Source organism: Battus philenor, unplaced genomic scaffold, assembly GCF_028537555.1.
Source record: "Battus philenor isolate CCGP_79_NKW_IND1 unplaced genomic scaffold, ilBatPhil1.0.hap1 SCAF_30, whole genome shotgun sequence".
NCBI classification, from domain to species: domain Eukaryota; kingdom Metazoa; phylum Arthropoda; class Insecta; order Lepidoptera; family Papilionidae; genus Battus; species Battus philenor.
The window spans coordinates 3,265,848-3,278,305 of record NW_027181694.1 but is presented as its reverse complement, the minus strand read 5'-3'; the positions used below and the strand labels follow the sequence as shown (position 1 = coordinate 3,278,305).

The following is a 12,458-nucleotide window of genomic DNA, read 5'->3' as shown; positions in this document are numbered from 1 at the left end:
TATATGAATATTTTCCTTTACAACATGCTCGGGTGGTAAGGTACTTGCATCCGGTAATCGTGTGTACATATGTACACACATAACAATAGACTTAAGTAAATGTGAATTATTGAAATATAAAGATTCCAAGTATTTTGTGACCATCTCTCAGATCGGAACTCGTTTGGAACTTTCGTAGCATAACATATTTCGTGACCTCAATTTATATTATTCATTTTTCTAGGAAAGTTAATATTAAATTAAATGAATACATACCTGCAAGGAAAGCCACATCATCCAAGTCCTGATCAACCATATTCCTCCAGGCGGCTGCTGCGGAAAAATATTTTAAATATGTTAGTTACTTCGGGACTTCACTACACAAGGGTATTATAAAGACGGTAACGTCAGTTATATAATAATTACCTCTCATTTTGGATTTAAAACTTTATTTCTGGAAACGCTATACTATTTAAATATTTTGAGTGACATAAGACGTTGTAGATAAAAAATCAAAACATCGCTTACAATTTCAATTTTTAAATTCTTACCCAAGATCACGTCACGCCATTGAATAATCAATCATTTATATGATATGTTTATATTAATTAGATTTTTTAAAAGATCTTGTAGAAATTTATTTAATTGATAAATATTTGAAATGAATAAAATTATGAATAATATCTTTAGTGTTTAGATTTCCAAGGGTATTTTAACGGTGATTGTTTACGCATTTTCTCAGTCTTACATCCCTCGTGAGTCAATTCTTGTTACACTAATCGACTCCTTGCTCCTTCCCCTTACATGACATTCAATAATCTTAATTCACATGAGATAGATTACGATATCCATACGTATAGATCGCGCTAAACTTCTTGTGGTACGTAACTACGGAATACATCTTGAAGTACAATCAGAGAAATGTTTCGGCCGATTTAAAAAATAATAGAATTAAAAAAAAACAACTTTAGTTTTTAACATTATATTTCGATTTATTCTTAAAAGTGAAATTAAAACCTTTTTTTATTCACAGACATTATTTATTTACATACATTTTGTAATGGTTCAAACCGGTGTTTCCTAATGTGGTGCCCACGCCTTACATGGGGCAATTTAATTTATAAGGGGGGCAATTTGAAAGTGAACTCGACTCGATTTTAAAACCCTTTCGCTTTAATGTAAAAAATGTTTAACATATATAGTCACATTAAAGATTGAAAAATACTAATTTAAATGCTTAATACGTAAAACTATATTCCGTCCGGGCATTTTATTGTTGAATGTAATACAATGTAACAAGTAAAAAACAGTAACTATCGATAACAAATAATAGCAATAAACAAAATGTCTACGCGACTGTACTTTCGATCAAACAATGGCGTATTTTCTGCAGCAACAGTATGTTCACACTCGCACACGTAACATAACGCGACACGTCTTTACATTTACAGTGTACTTGTATTTAGGCGTGGTTTACCATTCTAGTTCTCATTGGGAAGCTCACTGTCGCTATATGAGCCACGGAGAGAGATATGCTCGGGATATTTCTCCATTAGAAATATCTCTCTTTAAATCTAATATATAAAATTCTCGCATCACGGTGTTCGAACTTGAACTCCTCTGAAACGGCTTGACCGATTTTTACCAAATTTTATATGCGTATTTAGTAGATTTGAGAATCGGCTACTATTTATTTTTCATACCCCTAAGTGATAAGGGTTGTTCACACTTAAAATTTTTTTTTTATTTTTTTGACGAAATTTTTTGTTTTTATTTTTTTATGATACAATATACAAAAATACATACAACCCTAAATTTTCACCCCTCTACGACCAACCCTTATTTTTAAATTAAAAATTAAAACTATTTTTTTGCAAAACAACGTTTGCGGGATCAGCTAGTAAGAAATAAAGAAATCCGTAGACGTACGTAGAGCGCATAGAACAAGTGGCCTCTAGAGCATGGTTGCACAGAGTTATTAAGGCTAGGGACTAAGTTTTTCGAATGTACGAGAGTATTATTTTTGCTGTCGGCGGGCCACCAGTATTCGACCGGCGGGCCGCGGTCTGTGCATCCATGCTCTAGAGCTATATATAACTGGCAAGTACTATTTATAACTGGAGTAATCAATCAAACACATACCAAACATATATTATACACACACTAATATACATACTCCATACACACTCTCAATATAATATACTGTCCTCTGTTTGGTTTTTCTTCTTTTATGTCTACTTTCGTAATATTTTAACTCGAGTTGATAATATATACTACATAAGTGCTTTAAAAAATCTGTTAATATTTATATTCTATTATGTTTAAATCTGTTAGTTAAGAAGGACCGAGGAATAAATAAATAAATAAATTTTAATTTGGATAGAGAGCCTATCTACTTATAAATCATTTTATAGTGGAATAACAATATTGAGTTTTTTTATGGCCCCGGCTATTCGGAGCTTCTCGTACCCCCTATCTGGTGTGGGACAGGGACTTTTTGTTTACATACATTTAATTTTTCACCACCTTTTTTATTTTCACTCTCTTCATTTATGCATCTTATGATCTTCTATTCGGTATTCATTCCTTCTTTCATTCTCTTTCGCTCTATGACCTTCCATTCCTCTCATTTATTTATTACACATTAACATTTTAATTATTTTGTTTCTGTTTGTTTTACATTCTTTTTATTTTACATTAGTTTAATAATCTTATTTATATATTTATTTACAATTTACTTACGATTATTACTTATTTTTTATTTAGAATTGTGAGGTTTATAATACCTACAATAAACCAATGAAATAATTTATCTAAATCATCGTTTCTTTCAAATATTACATGTCACTTAAAAGCAAGGGCAGACTTTGTACAACTTCGCCCCTTTTGTCAGTCACGTATACTGGCCAGTAGGGATCAAAGTAAATGTATTTGGATCCGATGCAAAATTTACGACGTGGTAAGTAATTTAAATTTGCTCTTGTGAATTGTAGATTATCTTAACATTGTAAGCAGTAAGTTACTACAGGCTCAAAAAGCTGATTTGATGAAAAGAGCGAGTCAGAAACTCAACAGTTGCTCTTTGATATGAAATTTAACTATTTTTCACGTGTACATCAATATTAATCATTCAAATAAGTCAACAAACAGAGTTCCACACATGTCGATCAATTAAAAATTCTTGAATGTTATTATATGATTAATTTAATAAACATACTTTCAGTTTTTAGTTTAAAACTTAGGAAAATAAATATTAATAATTTATTTATTTTTTTCGTAAAATTAGTAATACTTTTATGGGCAACTGCAGTAATACAATACACTCATATGTAATGTCCCTAAATTATCACTAATGTCAGAGGCGATCGACGTTTTGGTCTTCTGTGATATTTACCGGTCTGGGACAAACAGCTTAGCCGTGCACTCACCTTTAGCCGAACCGTTCCTATCGGCCTTGTATTTGCCGATGGGCTCCATCTGTATGCCGTCCATCTCACGCCGCCCACGGCATCCCGAGATCTAGCTGTCAACAAACATTATCAACATATTACTGTTGATAGATTTCTTATGAGACAAGTATAATAAACAACTATTTATTTATATTAATTACTAGTCCAGGCTTTAGCTAGACCAGTCTAGGAAATAGATATAACCTAGGCAAGAAGTTATATCCATTTTCTATTCTTTCGTTCTGCAAAACAATGTAAACATCCGACGTTCCTTCCAACAAACTCAACTAAAGTACTGAGTTAGACTCCGGGAAAATCGCTGCTCACCAGAGCACTAGCTCAGACTTACAGAGTCCCCAAATCCATTCTTAGATAAGTTAAACAATACAATAACACATGTATATAATAAAACTTGTATAACTTTTTTTAAAAAATAATTCCGCGTCACACAATTAAAATAAAAACAAAAAAAACAAAAATAAAGAATAAAGAAAAAATAAATAAAGATTAAAAAATTTTGTTAAATTCCACATGGACACGTAGCGGCGGGACACAGCTAGTGTTATATAAATCACATTTTTAGCATCAACAAATCTTACATACGTATATATATATATATATATATATATATATATATATATATATATATATATATATATATATATATACACACACACATAACAAGTTTCCAGAGAACGGGCAGTAGCATTATCGTCTTACCATAATACCACACTGGGATAACATATCTGCATGCCAAGTGTGGAGATTATATTATTTAGTGCGAAGAGAATAAAATTACAAATGGCGTCCATTACCTTAGACTTTTACAAGCGATTTAAACTATATCTCGTAAGCAGAATATGTATACCGATCTTAAACAAAATGGTACATAAACAACGACAATAATAATATAACGTTATTTAAAAATAAATACATAACAACACAATTAATGATGTAAATATTTATCCATTTAAATAAGTGTCAAAAACTACAAATTTTGTCCAACTTTTACATTATAAACCTTTATACTTGAAAACAGGCTAACAAGCATTTACATATACACACAAATATAATAAAAACAACTAAAAATATTAGTTGCGTGTGTGTTAATGCAAAATTTTACTGTTTTAATTTTCGTTAAGTATATTTCAATTTATTACTTATCTAATATATAAAATTCTCGTGTCACGGTGTTCGAACTTGAACTCCTCTGAAACGGCTTGACTGATTTTCACCAAATTTAATATGCTTATTCAGTAGGTCTGAGAATCGGCTACTATCTATTTTCTATACCCCTAAGTGATAAAAGTTGTTCACACTTTAAAAAAAAAAATATTTTTTTAACGAAATTTTTTGTTTTTATTTTTTTATGATACAGCATACAAAAATACATACAACATAAATTTTCACCCCTCTACCATCAACCCCTATTTTTTATTTGTAAATTAAAATATCAATTTTTTTTTGCAAAACAACGTTTGCGGGATCAGCTAGTTTAAATATATAAGAAGAACGCGGCCCAACTATAAATTATTGTAATTTTAAATAACTAAATATTATTTATTATTATAAATATTACCTGTGACCGTAATCATTTTAATTTTCGTATTTCTATAAATTCTATATCGCAATTCCGATAGCATATTCATATTCAGATATATGTTTTACATTCGTTATATTGATATTCTATTAGATTTAGACATTCCCAAATTTATTAATAATGTTTTCGTGAACGGTTTGATTGTTGTTTTATTTTATTAAATAAACAATTTAAGAAAATTCAATAAAACTGAAACAACCTCAAAATTTAACTGTTATAACTTCCCGCGCAATTTTTTTTTTTTACTTCAAATGAGAAAACAGGCAAAAGGCGAAAGCTATTCAGTCTTTTACCACACTGTCACCCTCCAGAGTGTATAAACGGTTCATTTAAGCCTTTGTTTTGTTTTTATTTTTTTTAAGTTTTGCTCAGTGGGTTGAAAAGTACAATTTTACACTGGGGATATAATCTGTATAGCTGCTTTTCTTTTAAAACGTATTTTATTACCTTATTAATTAAATATTATTTATTTAAATATTGCCTTCATTACTGATGTGATATATATGATTATCTTACATATTGATTGTAAATAAAGTATTGTTAACATTTTGTAGAATGTAAGTATTGGCAGAGTAAATTTTTTTTAAACATTTTATATAAACTAATGCCAATTTTTTTCCTTCAAAGTATCTACATAAATCTGTAAGGTTTGGCAATTACGTAAAGTTAATACCGACAGATTTCGATACTTTGATAAAAAAAATTCACTCATGTTTTGTTTCAAGTTCAAAATGGCGGGTTTTTATATAACGAACTTATAGTTTTAACGTAATCGATCCGTTTGTTTCTATATTAACTTTCTTTTCACAACCCAACCAAAAAAAGTAAATTATGTGATCGACAAATAAAGAGATTCGCAGCCTGTTCGGCTACGAATCTCTTTGGCTGATTCTGATTGGCAAGTTCGAGTGGCAGAGGTTAAACCATATAGCGCGAACAGACCGATGGTGCCGTACATGGTGCAATGTAGGACATCCATCAGAACACATCCTGCTTGAGGTCCTCGGAAGACGCTGGACACAGGCCGCTTCTTACTGGTCCTGTTGGAAATGCGAAAGGTCTATCCAGCAGGTAAAATCTTGTGAATGAAATAATGATATACGCAATAAATTTTCTTAAAATTACAGTTCGTAATAAATACATTTAAAAAACTTTTAAGTTAAACGGTTTTTTGATACCCATATTGTGGTGGTCGTAGAAAAATATGTACCTAGTCCGCCATATTGGAACGGATTGTTGTAATTGAATTTTAAATTTTGACATAATCATCGTGTTTTACTAGTGTAGCCCTTTCATTTGATACCCATATTGAGGGGGTTAAGGAAAAATACGTAATCCGCCATTTTGTATCGGCGGCCATCTTAGATTTATAATGTTATTGATTTTATTATATTGTATTGTCATCTAAATTAAATGTGTGTACCAAAATTTAGATCAATCTGACAACGAGAAGGTGCTTAAATTTCAATTTCTAATTTTAATCCATATAAATTCCGTACGGGTCGAACTAAATAAAACCGTTTAATAAAAACGAAAGCATTCGTTTTTAATGATATTCTAAATAAATAAACGTGGAAATAGCTGTCATTCATTTATTGATATAACTTCGACAGAAATTCCACTATCGAGATGCAAAACAGAATTGCATCGATCCGCTCCCCCGCAACTTCACCGCGTAGGGTGAGGGTGCAGGATTCGATTAACGGATGGGAGGGTTCGAATCCTTCAGCGAGACGGGTCTTTATTATAGACCAGATGTTACTCTTTGTTGCAATAACAATCTCAACAAGCTCAAGTTTTCTCTTACACAAATTTAAAAAAACCAGTCATATAACAGTAACACTTTAGAATTAAAAAAAATATCTGTCTTAATATGACCGACAAGTAAAATCTACACACGTACATAACATCCTTATATGCAGGTTGATCTAAATAACATAATATAATATAGCAATAAAAAGCGTTTTCAACATTCAGATTACCAAACTTAATCTAGTCAAAAATACAGTTATAATTAAAATTAAAAAAAAAAATACTTTTGAATTTGGAATCTATCATTTTTAAATAATTGTTCATTGTGTTTTATTATTTGCGCGCCAATATACTGTCAAATATTTAGTGATATTAAAATGGAGTGGGGTGATAAAGAGAAGCGAATCGCTGCGTTCCATTATAAAGAAGGCATGGTGCCAAATATAAATTTGAAATTCCTTCATACGCTTGGTATCAATCAAATGATGTGTAATGGACAATTGATAGGTACAATCTCAACTCTCTGTGTCCATCCACATAGTGTTCACACGAATGAGGCGATCAAAGCAGCTAGCAAAAAAAATCGAAGAAATCCTGTCCGAATGCAAAAGATTTTAACCCGGTAAATGAAAATAGCACCTAGAAACATAACACGTATTTTAAAAGATAACTTAGGACTCGCAACCTATATGGGATACATTAGTTATTTCTTACACTGGTTATTTTTTAACTTATAATTTAAAAAAGAATAGGGTGGTAAAATCAAAACAACTACTTAAGCGGTACGTAAAGGGAGGTCACAAAAAAATACTGTTTGCGGATGAAAAAAATTTTACAATTGACTAACAAAATGACCGTATTTATGCTGAGAGCTTCAAAGAAGCTTTCCAATTCGTCAACAGAGTACAAGGTGGGTATTATCCGAATTCAGCGATGATTTGGTGGTGCGTTAGCTATGAAGCACTCTTTCATAATTTTATAGAAAATGTATTAAAACATCGAGAGAAATAACAAAAATATAAAAACGAAGTTTTTATGTATTTCTGTGAAAAAGAACACTTCGTGTTACTGGCCACCAAGGTCACAATATGTTTTGTTTTAAATCATTCGCGTGCGTTCGAATTCAAATTCGAACTCCCATTTGAATTCGAACGTTGTCAGTGGTGTGGTCGCTGCCATAGTGTCCGGGTCGAGATTATGAATAATTTCAGTTTAAATGTAAATATTGAGTTTACATACACTTAGCCTTCAAGGTCATGAAATCTGTTTTCCATACATAAATTAATATACACAATTGAATTCTTCACAATTCAAATTTAATTAAAATACAAGGCTACCATAGCGTTGTCTGTAACATTCATCCTTTGGCTTTTCATTTGGAACTAAAGTTTACTTTAATTTACCTTTATTTTCCTCATTAACTTTAACAATTTTCACGAAATGATGACGGAAGAACGCTGCGTCAGCGTAGACTAAACCTCCAGTAACTTCTTTTTTACTAGACTTGCTTTGCTGCCCAAACGGCATTTCCGGAAACCGCAGAAGCGAAAGGTCTAGTCACTGATGTCTCTTCGTCTAACACCTGTTTTAAGGTACCAGAGCTCAAGGTCTTCCTAGAAAGCCTCGGCTCGGGACGCTACATACTACAATTTCACCAGAATATAAGGCAGCCGAACTCCTCGATAACTTCGGTGGACGGTTCATTGAGTGATTAATCTAAAAGCGATGCGAGGGGACCTGTGCTGTAACTCGTCGATAATACCATGTTCAGCATTCCATCTCAAGAACACCCAAGAGGACGTAACCTCTACTTGGTCTACTTGGTAGCTTCTATGAACTTAATACCAAAGCTCTTTTAAAAGCTTCTGCTCGAGATATTTCATAGATATCACATGGTATTCGTTTTTCTTTCTCATAAAGCAGCAAAACTATATTAATTTTTAATAATAAAATGTTATTATTATTAAAATGGGCCTGAAGGTTCTGGAGTACAGGACACGAACTAGCGCAGCCTAGGATGTCGAAAAGAAAGAGAAACCACCATATCAAGGTAAACACTGGATGCAAATCTCTTATAACCGATTTTATTAGAAATACTACAGTACCAGCAGTAGAGGACGCCCTTTGGCTGAAATATTGATTGTTTTTAGATAAGATCGTGCAGACCTGAATTTATGATATCCGCTACATTTTCTCCAACACCACATTTTCTAGCTATCTATAAGTTTCCTTTTTCTCCCTAATAACTTTCATGTTTACTCGCTGTAAAAGTACAGTCGCATCAAATAGTAGCATAAGATTTTATTCGGAAACTGATTTTCGTAGCGTAACTACTCTGTCGATAACTGTACCTTACGATTGGATATTGGCAATGTCGATCTTAATATCCGTTCAGATTGCAATCGTGTCATTCATTCTACCGTTCAACTACTAGTTTTGTTACTTGAAGGGCTCATAGAAGTTCTATTTATAACTTGAGTATTTCTTTTTTTTAATTCTCATCATCATGACAGCCAGTAGACGCCAACTGCAAGTCTTCCAAAGATCGCCACAACCACGCCATACGCCATCTGCATTCGGATATACTCCGCGATCTTGACTATGTCAAAAACCCTCATACTAGATGGGCCGCATCTAGTGTGAAGGTTTTTTTTTATTAGGGGCCTCTCGTACCCCTAACTTTTTGGGATCAGGGACTCTATTGTTCAATAATTATTTCAGTCTTCACGCGCATTTCTCTATTTCACGCGTCACAATATCTTTCATTCTTTACTTTTGTCTTTCACAATATTTTTCGTTTTTCTCTTTTATACCTTCTTTCTTTCCTCGCCTTTCTTTCATCATCTTCTTACTCTATGGTGGCTAAGTACATTTTATTTATTTTTATTCTCTAATTTTATCTTAAGTACATTTATTTTATCTTTATTTACACATTTATTTTTACCATCTAGTGCCGAGGCCCATCTAGTGTAAACTCGTATAAAATATAAAGAGATTATATTATATGTATTTGAAGTTTTCACATCATCATTTCACCCGTAGAAACTTTAATGTTGGACATGGGCGTCGTCAACAGACTTCCAAAAAGGCCAATTGAAAGCGGCTCGCGTCCAATTGCTTTCGACGAACTTAAAAGTGTTTTCTCACCAAGTTACATGGACATCCTACTGTGCGAATAACTTTCTGTGGTCTCGTATAATATAATTTGACAAACAAAGCTTTCATAGCATTTCGTCTTACATTGTAATGATACCGAAATTTATTATATATTTATTTTATAAAAAATTATTTGCAAAAATTTACAATTTAAAAGCTAGAGATACCCCGAGAGATGTTTTTATACAGATTGGTACTCTAACAGCTGCTTCTCAATAGCTATTTTTAAAAATATATTTTTTAAAAATAGTAATTCCGTAACGCCGAGATTCTGCAATCAAATAGTTAATAAATACTTCATGGGTGTGAGTGTACGTTTAAATGATATAGTTCCATAACATGGCTTATATTTTCCTTTTCTTACTTTTATATCAAAAAATAAAAGTAATATACTTTTACTATTAAATAAATCTTATTGTAGCATTCAAAAGTTTTTTTTTTGTTCTAAAACTTGATCTGTTGGCTCATTTACATGCTTGATATAAAAAAGTTCTCGTCCAATATTGTAAAATTTCATTTACAAAGAACACAATTTGAGTCGGTGGTAGCTTTCTACTTATAATGTTAAAACTTGAATAATGACATTTTGAATTTGGAATTAAAAAAGTACTATATATTTATAATCTAACTTATCACCATTGCAAATTGACTGTGATTGATTGGTTTAAAAGATTGTAAGCTAAGACAAGCAGAGGTAGCTCAGCGGTAAAGAATAGTGTTGTGATCGTAGGTCGATTCGATTCCTGGGATAAAGTCTTATATATAATTCACATTTTGTGCATTAACACGTTCACTGCGGCTTGAGGCCGATTCAGCCTCATGGTAGACTTTGCACTGGTGCGGCGCGTAAAACTCGTGTTTTCTCTCTAGTGCGGCGGCTGTTTACACTCAACCGTATGAGGTATAACAAAGACAAATATAGCTTTCTTTATGTCTGCGAAGCATTGACTCAATTTTGTAAAAAAAATATTGATGAACATGAGGCAGAAAAGGCCTCAACCGCACTACTAGGAAGTTCAGCTTGAGGCTGATTCGACCTCAGCCGCACCAGCTGAAAGTTCTTCAAAATTGGGCCCGCAGTGAACGTGTTAATTACATAGGATTGGCACTGCTCACATACAAGTTTACAGAGGATGGACAGTAGCGTCCTCTAGGTATCTTTATACCATACTGCGATCGCCAACCCGCCTGCCAAGCGTGGCGATTATGGCATAATCTCCCATATATATCTTTGGGGAAGACTTATGTCTTACATTGGGCTGAAACTATGAATATAATAACTTCTGTCCGTATGTATAAGCTTTACAAGTTTATAACTATTAATGTATCTCTCAAATAGAAGGAAAACAATATCTTCGTAAAAAATTCCACGTCTTCTCTATTGTTTATTTTCAGTTCTTTCTATTTCGCTGTGCAAGTCTTTTTAGGTCACGCCTTCATTATTTCGCTGCGAGTTCGAGCCCTAGGTACTTTTTAGTTTTTTTTTAAAACCTTTCGAAATATGAGTTTAGACTTTAAGAAAATGTTCCAACCATGAAAGAATTCCTCAGTTATTGCAAAAGAATTATACAATATGCAATAAAAAAAATAAAAGTTAGGCTTCAACAAACAAAAACAAAAACAAAAAAGATATTTAAAAATAAATAATATTAAACTGTGATAAAGACAACAAAACTAGAAATTAAGAAAATGTAAAATGAAAAGAGGATGAAAGATTGGTAAAACAGAGCAAAAGGGAAAGAAAGCAGAATTGTGATATAAAAGAACAGAATGAAAGATTATGTGAGGAATGAAAGAGAAGAGAATGAAAATTAAATAATTAAGTGAATAGATTAAATGCTAATAAAGTCCCTATCCCACCGTAAATAGGGGTACGAGAGGCCCCCAATAGCGGGGGTCATTAAAAAAAAAAAGAAAATGTTCCAATTTGTTGCATGAGATGGTTATATACGTCTATTATTATTTTTAACTAACAAAATATGTATGACGCGCTGTATTATATAAAAATATAAGAACTCTAATGGAAAGTATTCACTTAATGATAACATTTTTCATTACAAGCTGGTGAACGCGTCGTGTTTATACCTCCACTAAATAGATTCGATCTACTCGATGGGGGCTGACATTGTAAACGTCACAACTCGCATGCATTGCATTGTTTCGAGTAATGTTGCTGCTAGCCCTTTGCAGCTTCATCGAAACTGAAGGAACCGCGAACTTAAAGAAACATACTGGCTCTATCGTACATCATTTGAATGATGACGATCGGAAGAAGGTAGCAGACTACCCATTTGAGTGTACAGTGTTCGACTTGTAACAGCAGCGGGGAATATTCGTCGATCAAAGCTAAGGCACGGTTCCTACCTCAGATGGCAGTCGAATGCAGTACAGCACCAGTCATTGTGGCGATATTTGAGGCTAGCATGTTGGTGATAATGATGATGATTGTTCTTTTAGTATCATTTGTAATAATGAGTTTTATATGTCATTAGAAGAATGGTATATATGCCAAAATTTTATAT

The 12,458-nt window shown here is 32.5% G+C and overlaps 1 protein-coding gene across 1 annotated transcript in view; it reads right to left on the bottom strand.

The window, feature by feature from the left end:
• LOC137927261 (leucyl-cystinyl aminopeptidase) overlaps positions 1 to 3,471 on the bottom strand; it is a 51,340-nt gene extending 47,869 nt beyond the window's left edge. Inside the window, exons 1-2 of the mRNA XM_068771041.1 lie at positions 3,408 to 3,471; positions 256 to 312 (exon numbers count right to left, since the gene is read on the bottom strand). Coding sequence (XP_068627142.1) covers positions 256 to 312; positions 3,408 to 3,471 — 121 coding nt within the window. The remainder of the gene's footprint in view (positions 1 to 255; positions 313 to 3,407) is intronic.
• Positions 3,472 to 12,458: the final 8,987 nt, after the last annotated feature.